Here is a 17,227-nt window from a genome sequence, read left to right as displayed (position 1 = left end):
CAATTTATTAAAACTGACTGTTCCAGCCTCTTTGCCTATAGGAAAATGTCTCTCGTAAGTGTCAGCAGCTAGTGGGTAGGGCAGGAAGTGATGGAGAAAGAACAAAGGACCTCTTCTCTTTGTCTATAAGGTCCTAGTTGAGGATTGGAGGTAAGGGATCAACTTTACTTTTGAACAAAGATTAAAACGTTCATTAATATACTGGACTTGACATTTGAATTTCTTATTTAAAATTACACCCTTTAACTTCAAGTGACCCCAGAATTTTCTAATACCTAAGAATAAAAAAAGAATTCATATGGCCTGCTGGTACAAGTTTTCATACAGTGGATAGGTAGAAACCTTCTCCCATTAAATACATTTTAAAGGGCTATTAAGATAGAAAACCAAAATTCTGTTTTGATTGCAATCCGTGAGTATTGCTTATTCAGACTACATAACCATTAGTATCTCATTTAATTCTCAAACCACCCGAAGACACGAATCCTACCAGGGTGTATAAGTAAAGCTCAGAGAGGTTAATTAACTTACCTTAGGTCTCATGGTTAACAAAGGCAGGTTATGCACTAGAACCCAGGATGTTGGATTTGAAAGCCAGGGATGGCAACAACTAGACTGTCATGCACCAGGGAGCCTGTGCTTGTAGCTTCCGAAGGACTCAACTTTATAGCTTCAGTGACATTGCTCAATCAGATCCCATGCAATTATCTCACAAAACCAGAGTCGTTCAGCCAGACAAGCAGCTGGCAGGTAACCAGATCCTTTGGGGGCACTGAGGTCCATTAACTCAACTGAGAACAACACACATACCTGGTAACAGATTGTATCACTCTGGAAGATGTGTCTTTGAGGGTGTCTTTTAAGTTGTCCTTCAGGTTACTGAAGAGTCTCCCTGCACCTCCTTTCACCATGTCAAAGAGACCGCCCCCATAGCTGGGCTCCATGTCTGGAGACGAGGCACCTGCCAATGAAAACAGAAAAGGAAGGTGATGGCACCGATTACACAGGAAACCGACCCCTCTTGGTTCCCAGATCATCCCTGAGTGTCTGGGACAAACATTCCTGGAAGTTACATCCTGCGCTCAGAACTGAGTGACTCTGGGTTACCCTGGTGCCGCTTGTTCTCAGAGCCCAAGGCAAGTGCCACCCTCCGTCCCAGGAACAGAAACTTCCAGAACTGCGTGTCCTGAACTGCAGCCACGAGTCATATGTGCCCACTGAGCACTTGAAATGTGGCTACTCCGAACTGAGATGGACTGCGGGTATAACACACACCAAATTTCAGAGACAGTCCCCCCCCAAAAAAAGAACGTAAAGTAGGTCATAATATGCTTACATTGATTACATGTTGAAATGACAGCCTTTTGGATCTACTGAATTAAACAGATTATGCTCTTAAATTAATTTCACTTGTTCCTTTTCACTTTTTTAATGTGGATACCAGAAAATTTTAAATTATACATGTGGCCTGCGTTGTGCTTCTTTCAGAGAGTGCTGCTCCAGAGAGCCTGCCGAGGAAGAGCAGCAGGCGGCCTAGAAATGCCCCCTTGATGGAGTGACTGTGAGAAGGCCCATTCCGTAGCTATCCCTCGAAGTAACAGTTCACTCCTACACGAGAAACATCTTCTGAAGGGCCTTTATTACAAGCCTTTATTTTAGGCTTGAGGCTGCATGGTGGTCATTAATGCTATTAGGTCACTACTTCAGGTTCTTCTCCCTTACAGCTTCATAACTTGGTACTTGCTGGTTAGCTCTAGCCCAGAGTTTCTCAACCTTGGCACTGTTGACATTTGGGGACAAATCCTCCTTTGTTGAGGGTTGGGGGTGCTGCCCTGTGCATTGTAGTGTGTTTAGCAACATCTCCGGCCTCTACCCACTAGATAGCACCATGGCAGCCCTCCCAGTCCCCCAGTTTCCACAACTAAAAAGGTCTCCACACATTGGCAAGTATCCCCTGGGTGGCAAAATTACCCCCGACTGAGCACCACCACCACTCTAGCCTATGATACACTCCAGCCTATGACAGACACATGAATGAACGTGTTAATGTGTCACTTCCAGGATCTCCTGGGTCACAGAGAAAGCAGCTTTGGGGCAGAGTTCCCAGCTGAACTTTGACGAATACACAACACAAGTAAAGATTAACACTTTCTTATTAGGAGCCACCTCATTTCCATTTGGGGAATGTTCACGACCACAACACAGCTTAGCTTATAAAGACCGATACAGGAAGGAAGCAGAAGGCTAATGCAAGCCATGTCCAGGAAGGCTACACAGCCAGCAGTCAAGAGCATGAGTCAATCTCACCAGGGTGCGGGCCCAGCCTCCCTACTCCTAACTGTGTGACCTTGGGACGTCAGTCCTTCTAAACCTCTTTCTTCCTGTCTATAAAATAGGGATGAAAATAAGCCTACTTCATAGGAAAAGGTTAAATGAGTGCATATGAAGCTATTAGCATAGTTCCTAACATAGCTAGGGGCAATGGATTGTAGCTATACTATTATTATGCCTCATCCTAAAATCCTACGCTGATATTTTTAACCTTTGGTCACTTTTCAACTACATGATAGCACAGGGCAAGAATGACATCTATTATTTTTTAAAAATTGCAGTATTTATTGTGCACTTTAAAATGTGGTAAGAGGATAGAGCTCATGGTAAGTGTTCTTATCAAAAAACAAAACACACACACAAAAGAATACAAGGAAATTTTCAGAGGTGATGGATATATTTAGAACCTTTCATATGGTAACAGTATCACAAATCTATGCATATGTCCAAACTCAACAAGATATATACATTAAATGTGTATAACTTTCTGCATACCAATTATAGTTCAACAAAGCTAAAAACGTAAATTGCAAGAATAAGGAAAGTTGGATGAGGAATCTAAAGATTAAAAGTCTTCAAAGACAAATTAACCAAGCACAATGTGTGGAACTCAATCTAAACAAACTGTAAAAAAAAAAAAAAAAAAAAAAAAAAAAAAAAAACAAGGTATTTATAAGACAACTGGAATTTGAATATTTATTAAGTATTTGATATTTAAAATGTATTGTTAATTTTCAGGTATAATAACGATATTACAGTTATGTTGAAAAAATAGTCCTTATCTTTTAGAATACTAAAACAGTTGTGAATAAAAACTTGCAATCTTTAAGATTTTTTCAAATAAAGAAAGAATAAAATATTCATGTACATAAGAACTATAATTGCTAGCATTCATATAGCACTTATTATCTGTTAGGTCTTATTCTAAGCATTTTACATACACTCACTCATTTAACTCATAGAATACCTATGAGGTAAGTAACATTATTCTTGTATTTTCTGTACCAGAGAACTGAAGCACAGAGGTTAGCAAACTTGTCTACGGGTATACAGCTAATACGTTACCAGCATAGGTGGGATTTGAGCCCAACCACATCCCTCTTTCTTCCCCCACTACTATCCTGAATTTAATACTTATCATTCCAAATAATTTCTTTAAACTTTTGCTACATATGTAGGTATCCATACACAATATATTAATATTATTCTCCAAGCTTTTAAGCTATATATAAATGGTTTTCTATTTGCAGCATTACTTTTTTCACTCCCCATCACTTAAAACTCATCTATGCTGGTACCACGTGGAACTTTAGCTCACTTAAAATATGCATCCATTACCCACTAAGGTTGGACAATAAGATTGCCCACTAAGATGGACACTAAGGTTGTTTGCTAAAACAAACAATACAGTTAGAAACACATCAACTTGATTACATATAAGAGATTCTCTCTAAGTTGTACCTAGGAGTGAAATTTGCTAGTAGATAGGATATGCACATCTTCAAATTTCTAGACATTGACAAATCATTTTCCAAAGTCGTCATATCTGTGTAAACTGCTGCTAGTAACGTATATGAGCTCCCTCACTCTATATGCTCCTTAACGTTCGATTTTGTCAGACTTTAAAATTTTTAGAAATCTGATGAGTATGAAGCAATATTTCATTTTGTTATTTTATGATTTCCCCAACTAGTAGCGAAGAGGCTTATCTTTTATGGTGTTTATTGGCCAGGCGGCTACACGTTAAATCATACTTGAGGTACCTACTACAGTCCTACATGCCATTTAGAGGCTCACACATATACCTATAAATAAATGCTGGCTGTTGGTCCTTCTATCCTGATCACAAGAGCCAGTGCTATCTCAGTCACTATTAGGTATCTCTCTGAAAAGGAGGCTCTACTAGAAATTGCAAAGAATAATCAAAGCTGATGAATAAGCAAATGAATATATTCTTGTTCTAAGGGATGACACCAAATTGATTATCCAGACTTCTCTCTGAGTCTCAATTTCATGCTAGAACAGAATTCCACAGCACCAACCTATTAAAAGATATAAATATCCTTGATTATCTAAAAATCAGACTCTCAACATCACTCAGGCTGCACGCTTCTGCTCATTAGAGCCTTGGAGCCCTGCAGAAACAGAACTATGTGTCAAAGTCCATCTGTAACCTTCATATACCCAAATTATATGTCCAGCTAACCAGGACACAAAAAAAGAGAAGGAAATGATCTGATTTTGCCCTAAAGGTTCTTTGGGGTAGGTATTCTGGTTTTCCCTGATGAGCTATGTGACGGCCAACAGCACAGACCCTCCAAAGGATAGCTGAGCATCAGCCAGCTGAGAGAAGAGAAGTTTCAAAAAAATGATACAACAAAGAGGGAAACGGTGCCCTTGGAAAGGGATGCAGGGAAAAAAAAAAAAAAAAAGACTATAGATCAGGAGTCGACAAACTACGGCCCACGGGCCAAATCCAGCCTGTGGGTTTGGCCTATTTTTTGTACAGTCTGTGAAATCAAAATGGCTTTTTCATTTTAAAATGACTGAAAAAGGTCAAACAAAGAATAAGGTTTAATATAAAAGGCGAAAACAATACGCAGGTCAAATGTTAGTGTCTATAAGTAAAGTTTTACTGGAACACAGCCACATTCATGCCTTTACATCTGTTCCATGGCTGCTTTCATGCTGCACGACAGAGCTGAGGGTTGGGACAGAGACCTAATGGCCCACAAAAATCTAAAGTATTCACTATCTGGCCCTTTACAGAAGTTTTATCATCCCTGTACCAGATGGTTAAAAAAGACTTGCATTCTTAGGAATCCAGAGCTTACAACTTCTGATACTTTTCTAAAAGCTTCAGCTAAAATGGCACCCAGTGAGAAGAATACCTGGGCTTAATAAAGGGTCCTCAGGAATTTGAAGATCCCAGAGGGTGGGAGCTAAAAGAGCGTGAGAGTGCCATCCATCCAATGAGAAAGATCCAGAGCTGTGCCTTGAAGGGTCCAGGTAGATTCTTGTTCTAAGATATCTTGTCGTTTTACAATCTAAGCCCACCAAGAGACAAGCACCTTGCCCCACCCCATCATTTCTAAAGGTGTAATCAACAAGTTTTCTTGGAGAAAGAAATCTTATCATTTGCAACAACATGGATGGACCTAGAGAACATTATGTTAAGTGAAATAAGTCAGAAAGAGAAAGACAAATACCATATGATCTCACTTATATGCGGAATCTAAAGAAAAGAATAAGTGAATGAACTAATCAGAGACAGTTTTGGAAACATGGAGGAAAAACAGAGGGTTGCTAGAGGGGCGGGGGGGGGTGGGGATAAGGGGAAGGTGAGAGGTTTTGGGAATGTACAGAGGGATAGTGGATGGGGGGAGGGGGGTTCACACAGTGTGAGGGATATAAATGATAAACGTCTAAGTTTTGCTTTGTCTTGTGTACCTGAAACTAATTTAAAAAAAAAAAAAACTAAAAAAAAAACAAGTTTTCTTGGGATTCCTATTGTTTACAAGACAACAAGCAGGATCCTTTCCCTCCCAAGCCCTGGGAACTCACCACATGTGTGACCTCACCAGTTCTCACTTGCTCCGTGACATAAAATTTGTTATCTCCTGGGAGAGAATCTCTGCTTCCCAATGAACTGTTAGCTGTTTGTTCATTTATTTAAACCAAGCTTCATTCCAAAAATGATTTGAGGTGATTTGATAGTTATTTGGAACAGAATATATTTTTAAGAAGACCAGCACAAATGGTAAGGCAAATGGTCTTAATTGCCTTAATGTAACTAGAAATACAGGAAAAGTTAAGTGTGGCTACTTTTCATAAACATCAATTTGATTGGTCAGCCATGGGCAAAACCCCGTGAGAAGTACTATGAAAAAGGAAGCAAAATATTGACAGAGGCCTTGTCCTGGAGAGTCCATAATGCACAGTGGTTATTCCTCACATATGCTTCCACTGCTCATATAATATAAGCACCCATGACATATATATATATATATATATATCTGCATATAATTCCACTTGTTGAACCCTAAAAAAGTATGCTCCCCCATAAAGTACTGTCATCAAAAGAAGAGGTTGGTACGCAAATACGAGTATTGAGCAAATAAAGATATTCACTGAGGTGTTATTTATAATGGCAAGAGACTAAAAGTGATATATTATTCCACATAATTAGATGTTAAATCACTCTAGAAGTGTACAGACGCTCATGACAAATGGCTACGTAAAACTAAGCAGACTCTACAATAGGCACAGTTTAATCTTTTTGTAAAAGAAAAACATTGGAGTCTAAAGAAAGATAGCAGAGGATTTAATAACCATAAAATAATAACAACTCAAATTTACCGAAAGCCTATGTTCCCCAAGCACTGATCTAAGTTCTCTATATGCAGTATTGAATCTCTACAACCACCTTATAAAGAAGATCCATTGCTATCCCCCATTCTACACATGAGGAAACTGAAGCAAAGTCACATCAGGGACGCACCTAGGTCCCACACTTAGCAAGCCAGCGTTTGTACCCAGGCGGGCTGCTCTAGAGTCCATGCTCTTAGCTGCTAAATTTTCAAAAGAGTTATAGTAATTGTATCTATGTAGGTGGGGAAATGATGAGTGATTCTTTTATTTGTTTGACTGTAATTTCTAAATGTTGTATAATTTACATTTATGAGTTTTACAGCTTAAAATGTTAGATAAAATAAAGTACTATGCTATTAAAGTTCACCATGTCCTTCCTCCATGCTGTAGAAGACCACCCTCCTCTGTGCATAATTCATCCTCGTTCATAGTCACTTAGTTTCCCAGCCAACCTGTGAGAGGCAGATAAATGCTGCCCATAAGCCCTTGAGTAACCCTAAGCGAATCTTTAACTCAACTAAGCTGGGAACTTACCAAGAAGACCCTTCAATACTTGGCTCTTTTTCTAAGACGTGAGACCCTGATTTATTGTGATAGTAACCGTCTCAGCTCTGATGTAAATACCAAATAATCCAGTACATGACGGACAGGGAAGAGGTGGCAAAGGGCTCTTGGTGACAATTAAAGATCTTGGACAACATCCTTCCTCTGTGCTTCCCCAAACACACTTCCACAGAGCATCACCTTTCCCATTTCTAGAAAAGTCCTGGTCATCCAGTTCCAGTAACTGTTATTATTCCCTAGTGTTCTGTTTAAGAGATGACCAATAATCTGGATTTTGGCAGGATGATCTTCATGCTTTTCACCAACAATACATTTTCCTCAGTGGTTATTTCTATGTCATGATGCCACAGGTGTCCTTTCCTGGCTTCTACAAAGTTGGCAACGGCAGGACAGAAATTCCCCAAACTACAGGGACCTTGCAGAGATGCACCATTAGCCCCTGTCCTGGAAACTGCTATTTCTTCTCCACAACACTTGGCAAGGGGCAAAGAACCAGTGTCATCACCACAGAAGACTTCACCTCGTTTATAACAGATTTTTCAGCTTTGTGCTTCGCACAACTAGAGAAAATGGATCACCTGGGGATAACAACTAGATACATCATGGAAAAGCTCAAGGCTTCCAGAATCAAAGGCAGCTTAACCCTCATTCTCCACTCATCCTACTTCAGGGAAGCTTAGAGAAAAGAGGACGGACTTTGGGAAGACAGAGATCTTAGACTGGAGACTTAGTTTCTCCACTTAAAAACTGTGACCTTAAGCATGATATTCTACTCCTCTGAGGCCTCATCTCCCTTTATAAATTGGAACAAATTAAGAAACTTGCCTACATGTCTCATGGCGTCAAAAAAAACAAATGAGACCATGTATGTGAATGCAATTTTAAAGAGTGAGATTTTCCAAAACAATCAGGAATTTTTATTTTAATTCTTAGAAATTCAGCTCTCATGTGATTAAGTCATTGGACTGACCACCTACCATGGAATGCTCAGGAATCCAACTAGAAATAATTTCACAGAAAAAAAGTAAAATCAAGCAAAAAAAATCAACATTTCCTATGCCAAACAAGGACAAGCATGGGACAAAGCCACCACAGTCAATATATGGGCTTTAGGTCAGCCAGAACTGGTTTGGATTCAACTTTTGCTACTGACCAGACTCCAGCCTAGAGGAGTTGAGTAACTGATCAAAGTTTTGATTTCCGTATCTGTAAAATAGAAGCATTCATAGAATATTACTAGGATTGTGGTGAGAATTACGTAAGACAAAGTTCTGTAAACCTTAGCATAGTGCCTGGGGTGTTGTAAGCACTGCACAAATGACAGCTACCAGGTGGCTCTGGGGAATGGAAAGAATAAAGCCCTGAAATATGCTGTCTCCAGCAAAGCTAGGCAAGCCTCACCAAAATAGGCCATGTTCAGTTTCAGGGTTGACAAAGCCAACTGGAGTTGTGTAAACAAGGACAGAATCTCTGCCTGGAGCTTCCGCTACAGCATATATAAACTCTTCACTTCTGATAGTTCAGAATCACAAATTTTTAACAGAGGTGAACCTCTTTATAGCCCTGGGGTTCCGCCTTCCCAACTTGAAGCGATCTAGTAATGGTATACGTTATTTGCACGTGGTACTGGCTTTTGAAATACTGAAATATTTCTGTACCATTTGGCACGCACTATGAGCTATTAAAGCTACAAGTCATTGGTGACACTGCACAGCAGCAGCCCTAGATATGGACAGGTCTGGCAGCTGCTCAACAGACCAAGGAGGCAGACCTGGGCATGTGCAGCATCTACCAACGGCTCCAGGGGAGCTCAGCCCTGGCAGGCCCAGGCCAGGAGCAGGAGGTACCAACGACTCAGGCGCGGAGGGTCTGAACCACGCAGGGAGCACTGGCATCCAAGGGCATCACAGCCCCGACAAGTCAACGGCATGTTCAGCCCTTCTGCAGCTAGAGCAAGGTGCCGGGGCCCTTCTGACAATCAGTTTAATGGGGATGTTGGTGGAAGGAGCTGATGCCACTCCCTATCTCAAACCATGACTCAGAAATGACGATCATTTAGCGAGTGACAAGGACACTCTTAAAAATGTCCAAAAATCAACACCAAAATGACAGATTAGAATGATAGATTGTGCTATAAATACTATCACCTGGTAAAGTTATAGGTGCATGTGTACATTTGTTTAGAGAATAAAAGGTCTATACATTCTATACTCATATATCTATATACTAATTTACATTATTACCACTTACTGAATATTTTATTATCACCCCTGACACCATCAAATCAATGTGTACGGTATTTCTATACCCATTTCTCAGGACTTTGGTGGGAGGAGCAGCCCCAGCTCCTTCCCGAGCTATGTGGCTTATGGGAGAATCACAGACTCAGGGCCTCAAAGAATATAAAAACGGGAATGAATTAGATGATTACCTAAGTCCCCTCCAGTTCGAAAAGTCTCCGACTCTTTCGGCATTGTTAAAGGCCATCTATTAAATGAGTACTCTAGATTCGGTACTCGGCTAAGCGGTTTCCACAAAGCAGACCCTCACAACTAAGCACAGTGGCAGGTGGGAGTCCCAGTGAGGAAACTGAGGCTTTAGTAGCAGTCATGACAGCATGAAACTGGACCTTTTGGATTTAAAGCCCCTGCACGTATCCACCTCTCCATCCTGTTTTCTTTCATGAGGGACTTTGTCTCTCATGCCTTCATTCCCTTACCTCACTTTGCACCTCCATCCTAGGATTCAGAAGAGTCTAACCTATATTAGAATTATTTGTGAATGGGTCTGCCCCCACCCCCTGAGGCTTTGGGTCTTTAAAAACAGGGACCATGTTCTATGCTTCTTCACATCCTTCTAAAATCTTAACACAGTACCTGGCACACAGTAAGCACTCAATAAATGTATGTGAAACTGAGCTGCTGTGGAATGCAGAGAGAAGATGGCAGGGAGGGCCAGGAAGACCAAACACATCAATGGAGGCAGAGACGGCCTTTGCCTAAGTGTAGGCAGCAAATGTAACCAGATGCTTCCACTGTCTCCTCACACTTCTCTGAATTTCTGATTGCAGCCCTGTGTCTTCCAGTACCCACTGACCTTGCTTGCCTAAGTGATGAAGATTTCATGAAACTCAACAAGCGTTTCATTGGACTAATATTGGACTCATATTTCATCAGAAGACCAGGCAGAAATTTTTATCTTCAGACACATAAGAGGAGCTAATTAAGTAACCATTACTAGCTTTTCTTTCCCAAAAGGATCCAAGATGTTTAAAAAAAAAGAAAAAATTGTAAGAGTAGAAAAAATGAGAAATGCAGGCAAAATGAGGACCACATTGGGACCAAAACTGACCTGTGTAGAATAAAGGCCACTCACAGGCTGTCAATACCGGGGAAATTCCAGCTAAATGGACGTAACATATTTTACACCTTCACAGATCATCAGAACCAGGCCATAGTTGCCAATCCAAATTCTAGACAACAAAATCTCATATAAAACATATATGGATATTGCTTAATATGATTCAACAAATATTTTAAGTATTTATGGTATGCCAGGGAAATAGATCTATGTAAGAGATCTTTATTCTCCAACACTGGGGCCAAATAAAGAAGCTCATCATTATGAAATAATAATGATCAAATCTATTTAATAAGATCAGAACCCCCCAATGGGACTCTGAAGAAACAGCAAGGGTTCTGCCCACCACATGGCCTCTCAACTCCAGGAAGTGAGGGACCATCAAATGTTTTTTTCTCCATAGTCTAATCAAACTGTCAGGGCTTAAATTGCATTAAAGGGACTATGACCTTTCCCTCTAATTACTGGCCTTGTTGCCTGGAACAGACAAAACGTCCTCATTGTTATCTGACCCTGTCCCTGATGGAGGACGCAGATAACAAAGGACTGATGGCCTGCTTAAAGAATACAGCAATGAAAAACATCAGGCAAAAATCTTCTTTCCAGCACTTCAGTTCCATTTAATGGGCAGAGGGGGAGACAACAGAGGCCTCAAAGGGTGATGGAGAGACTCTTGCAACAGTCCTTCCAAATAATACCCGCAGCAAAGGAAAGCACTGTGTTAGTTACGCAAGTGAACTCTAAGACCCGGTTCTCAGCCTCCTCTCCTTCCAATAAAATTGTCTTCTCTTAGCAACTCCTAGTCAGAAATTCTGGTGCTGCCATTGCAAGCAGGCCGCTTAAGAGAAATATCCAACTGTTTCTCTCCAGTGGAGAAGCAACTACCATGGACGGACACTGTTTGTTTACAAGGTCAAGGTTGATGTGTATATACTATATACTACACACAACATACACATGGTGCACATCTGTCAAAGGACCCTTACTACATGCTAAGCACTACACTATGAACAGACAGTATCCCACACAATAAAACTGAAAGGAATTTTTGCTCTTAATTGTAAGATAAGGAAACTGTCTCAAAGAGGCAGGTTCATTCACTCAGGATTGCTTAACTAGGATACACAAATGTCTGTGTGACGCTACGCATTTTTCTTTTCATCAGGCACGGCCTAGTGCAGAGAGCCACAGAAGTGCAGTCCTGCAAACCATAAGAGGAAGCAACCCAGGTGCATAACATTTCAATACTCAATGGGATCTTAGCAATATATTCCCATGCAAATGGACACACCAGGAAGACAAAATGATTTTCCCCAATTAGTGCTATGATGCTATGATTTAGCTTTTTAAATAAACAGCTGTGTTGACGTGTATAAAATTGACATACAATAAACTGCACATATTTAATATGTAAACATTTGATAAGTTTTGACATATATGTATGGCTGTGTACACACACACACACACACACACTTTTAAACTGTAAAGCCTGTGTCCCTCTCACCATATCCTTGAAAAGAGCCCAGACTAGAAGAAGGTAAGACAAACACATGAATCACCACAAAACACTATCTTTGGTCCCACAGGGCTGTCTACCTTGCCATAACCATTCTCTGCAAAGCTCTGGACTGTGCTAAGAACTAGGAGCCATGCTCAGTTACTCGGGACAAGTCAGAGGGGAAACTCCATGCAGAACCGTATGTCACAGAGTGCAAGGGATGAATCGACCAACATGCAATAAAGAATTCTGGGATTTCAGAGAGGAAGTGCAGCTGGTCAAGAAATCTGTGTGTGTGTGTGTGTGTGTGTGTGTGTGTGTGTGTGAGAGAGAGAGAGAGAGCGAGAGAGAGAGGGAGAGAGAGAGAGTTGAGGTTGAGGGGAGAGGAAACAAAGGAGATACAATTCTGGTTTCTATTTTGAAAAGGGGTTTTAAATCAGATTAAAATAAGCATGTATTATATGTATATATGGTATATATATTATTTTTATCATATCATATTTTGTTACATAACATATATACTATATATTTTATTTTGTAATAATGTAATATATATATAAAATACAGAGATCCTGCATATTCAATATGGAAAATTGTAGGCACATCTAAGGATACATATTAAGAGCATTCTAGAAAAAAAGCAAATGGCTTAGAAAAGAGGATGGGATTGGGAAAAAAAAAACACCTAGAATAAAACCAAAGAGCGGCCTTGTGCCGTGTAAAGACCGCAAGGCAGTATGATTAACTTACTTCTCTGCACCTCAATTTACTAAAACCAAAGAAAAAGGAATTAAAACAGAGAAGAAAATAAAACAAGAGAACAAACAAGGATAACCACTGTTAACACTTTAGAGAACTCTATATCCTTGCATTATGAGTTCTGTTTTTGCATATGTGCAAAACACGCGTATGTGGCGTGTTCTATGAACATACACAGAAAGAAGATCATACTACAGGTACATTTGTACCTGTCATTTTTCCCACTTAACACTGAAAAGTACCTTCATAGTTATTAATATTTTTTTGTGGAGCTGCCACTGCAAGTTTAAACATGTCATAGAGCTGCAACATAACTGTTAACTGATTTTCTATTGCTCAGACTCACCAAGTAGTGTGTGTGTGTGCGCGCGCGCGCGTGCGCGGGCTTATGAAGTGGATACGTGTTTAGAGGAGTGTATTTCTACATTGAGGACAGGGACGCAGATGGCTGGAAGCAGGAAAGAGGAAGGCTTTATGGAAGAAGTGGCACCTGAATTGCAGTTTGAGTAGAAATGGTCTATAGGGCATTTCAAGCTGAAGGAGGAGAGCAAGCAAAGGCCAAGAGACCACCAAGTGGACGACAAACATAAAACGGAAAAGGATCCTAACTGAGCATCAGTTAGAGCTGTACTAGCGACCATGCTAAGAGCCCTGAGAGGTGGCCCTCACCGTCTCCACTAAAAGAAGTGGACTCAGCTGGTAAGTCATTTGCCTAAGGCACCGTGCTGGAACCAGGCTATCGGGGCTGTTTCCTCGGGGAACTGGGAGGAGGTAAGAAGAAAGGGAAGTGAGACTGAGAAGGTGAGTGGCCCTCAGATCCCAGAATGACTGAAGGTCAAGCTAAAGGGTAAGAACTTTCGCTTGCTTTCTCTATAACCGCTTGTGGGATTTGGTTGTCACACTGACATAACAAATGACAATAAAATGATCATCAACAGATTTCCAAGCTGTTCACAGAGCACATTAATATTAATATTGCCTCAGACAAGTGGGATTCCCCAGGGAGAGCACACCTTTCAGGGCATATTTCAAAACCTAGAATTCCATCAGAGGGCACCTGAAGGAAATTTCAAGGCAGTAGCTTCAGCATCTAATTATCAGATAAATGTATTAGGAGGAACCCCTGACAGGCAGTCTTTGAAGTAAGTCGTGCCGAGCATAAAAATGCTCAGTGAAGCCAAGCAGTGAACTCGGAGTGAGGACACATGTAAATGCTAACTATAATAAACAGGGAATGCAGAAACTCTCTGAAGGTGAATCCTGAGACAAACGAAAACCAAACCAAAACAACAACAAAAATCCCACAGCCAGCATTTGGAGGAAAATCTGCTACCTAAGTACAAAGAGAACCTGCAACGCCTACGTGTCACTGGTCTCAAGGACAAAGTTTCTGGCGTGGCCTTGGCCTGTGGAGACACTCTCATATAGGTCTGACTACTACCCTCTAGCACAGGCAAACCAAACACTGAGCAGATTCAATCAAAGCCAACGACAGGGCTTGGCTGGACCAGACTTGGGAGACGACCTGGGGCTGGCCTCGGAGCACAGCAGACATGCTAAACAAATCTCAAGGGCACACACTTACCTGTTAGGAGTAGGTAGGTTCCTAGTCTCTATTCAGAACCCCTCCACTCAAAACAATGACCCCCTAGGTGTTACTTGTGCTCAAGAGTCTCAACTCCACAATAAACACTCCTGGAGAACCAGGAAAAGAGAAGAAGCATTTGGTACCTTCAGAATATGGTTGAAAGAACAGACTTTGCAAATAAGCAGACCTGGATTCATAACACTGAACTTCCTTCCTTCCTACTTTTGTTAACTGTGTGCAAGGTAATTAATCTCTCTATGCCGGTTTCTTCCACTGTAAAATGGGAGCAGATATCTTCCTTCCATGTATGTGATGAGGTTTAAATGAAATAATAACACAGAAGCACCTGTCATCTGGAAGGCAATCATAAATAGTATTTGCCTATGTATGCCTATCTCCTTATTTCCACATGGGAAAGTGAAGGAGATCCTACAGGCAACACCACCACGAGAAAAGGAAAGAAACAGGCAATTGGGAAAGGTCTGCATCTAGGAACTGCCATGTTCTTCCAGTGAGTCAGTGAAGAGGCCATTTCCTATCTATAACCTAATTGAAAGCCCATGATACCTTCCTCACAGAATTATCACAAAGGTTAAATCCACCATCTGTAAAACCGTGCTGTCTGTTACAGTCACAACTTAGTGGTAACTTGAAGTGAAGGTGTAGGTGGTGGCACTGAAGTAACTAGAACACTGCTCACAGTGGATCACCAACTGCGACTCTGAAATCCTTTCCATGTCTGGAAACTTTTTATCATGGGGGATTGGAACGACACAGAGATCAGACATCCAGGAGATAGTCCACAGAGGGAAATCCTCACATGTGATGCCTGAGCAAGGCTTACCAAGCAAAGGCGGGGGGGTCCTTCCCTGGCTCCCATGTGAACTAGCTGCTCTGGATGTCCTTCTGGCTTAATTATGTTCCAATAATCCTGACAAGACTGGCTATAAATGATGACAGTGGAAATCCTAAAATAAAACAAGATTAATGTGATGACCTCAGTCTCTGCATAAAGGCCCATTAATTGGAAATCATGGACTTAATTGAATTCTGGGCATAGCACCACCAGATGGATTAAATTTTCTGAGATCTATTTCTTCACCCACCTGAAGATAACTGAAATGAAACGCACCAATGACAAGGGAGACAAACACTGGCTGTTGCTGAGGAGGGAGACAATTGATTATTTCCCTGGCCTACTGGTTACCCTACCATCAGAAAAGTGTGAAGTCCTGCTTTGGAGGGGCCGTTACCATCATTTCTGCCACCTTCCCCCCCACCCCGTCTTCTACATGCTTAGGGGTGCTGTGTAATCACACTGGATCTCAGTTTTGAGATACTAATCATTAACTGAAATATGTAACAACATAATATATACTTACAAACACACACACACACACACACACACACACACACAAGAAATGCTCAGTACGTAGTAGCCATATCATCATGCCATCTTCACCACTACCTTCTATTATGAGGAACCTGGAGAGGGAAGGGGAACAGAAAAGAGCTGTGTGGTTTGTCTTCTGTAGGATGCAGAAACGGCACAGATCACTGTCTACCCAGGGCCTCCCTGAGTTCAAGGAGACGTCTGCCTCTGCTTGGCACTTGGCAGACGCAGATGTCAATATGACTCTTCTATATCCCATGGTCTGGCCTGTGTGGGGGTCCGTCTGCTCTTGGCACACAGACTCACAGGCATGAATCCTCACCCAGCACTGAGGGATGGGTATTCCGGGCTCCACAATAGAGGAAGAAAAAGGAGATGCTGAGATAATGTGCTAAAGGCACTACCAGAACTAGGATATCCTGCTGTTTCCTCAGGCAGCTGTGTATTAGAGAGGGAGGAAAGGGAGACTAGGGAGGTGAGTGGTCCCCAAATCCCCAAAGGCGTGAAGGTCAAACTAACCTTCACAAGGGTCCACAGAGTTATTTAGAATTATGGGGAGAGGTGTGGAATGCTTTTGTTGGAAGCTGTAAGAAGAAGAAATGAATTGAGAATGAGCAAGAAGAGGTTAGTGAGAACAGAGACAACGCTCGACTTATACCATGTCTGTACCAAGCACCAAGAAGCACTCCTACGAGAATCAACAGTCCAAAATAGGACACTGAATTGAACTGAATTAAATCTGTCAAGAAACCACAAGCTCCAGTTCAGCCTAAAGCAACTGCAATTGCATTGAAATGCTGCAAGGTGATAATGGCAGCAGCTATCATTTATTAATCCCCTTCTGATTATTGGGAACTGGGACTATGAGCTTTATATCCATTTTCTCATTTAATCCTCACAATCATGTTGCCAAGTAAATTCTATTAACCCCCTTTCTCAGATGTGCTAACTGAAGAACCAAGAGACAAATACAGTCACACAGCCAGGGCTCTTCCCTGGGTCCGTCTCACTCCAAAGCCCATGTTCTTCTCATGACATTTTGCTACTACATACACACATACACACACACACACACACACACACACACACACACACACACACAGTTAAAAGTTTAAACCATAAAAGGGAAACAGTCAAACCAGAAAGCACTACTGCTGGACAACAGAGAAGCCAGATCCTGGTCTGATGTCTGCTCTGTCTTCGACCTAAAGATATTTTAAAGACCAGACACTAAGGAGAGAAACACTGCTAACCATCCGTTACTGGGAAGACATAAATGGATGAAAACTACCTTCTATGACTTTTAACAGGCAGGAGAGGAAAGTCCAGGCCCAGCTATGCTCATGGCCCCTTGTGTGGAGTT

The 17,227-nt window shown here is 41.3% G+C and overlaps 1 protein-coding gene across 8 annotated transcripts in view; it reads right to left on the bottom strand.

Annotated features, from left to right (window-relative positions):
* DNAJC6 (DnaJ heat shock protein family (Hsp40) member C6) overlaps window positions 1-17,227 on the bottom strand; it is a 131,332-nt gene that overhangs the window by 42,470 nt on the left and 71,635 nt on the right. For all 8 annotated transcript variants that reach the window (XM_019731705.2, XM_019731704.2, XM_074334864.1 and 5 more), the window contains exon 2: window positions 811-961. In XM_019731705.2, the coding sequence (XP_019587264.2) occupies window positions 811-961 (151 nt within the window). The remainder of the gene's footprint in view (window positions 1-810; window positions 962-17,227) is intronic.

This window comes from Rhinolophus sinicus, linkage group LG06 (genome assembly GCF_036562045.2).
Source record: "Rhinolophus sinicus isolate RSC01 linkage group LG06, ASM3656204v1, whole genome shotgun sequence".
NCBI classification, from domain to species: domain Eukaryota; kingdom Metazoa; phylum Chordata; class Mammalia; order Chiroptera; family Rhinolophidae; genus Rhinolophus; species Rhinolophus sinicus.
Note: the sequence above shows the minus strand (reverse complement) of the source record. Positions and strands in the feature narration are given on the sequence as shown.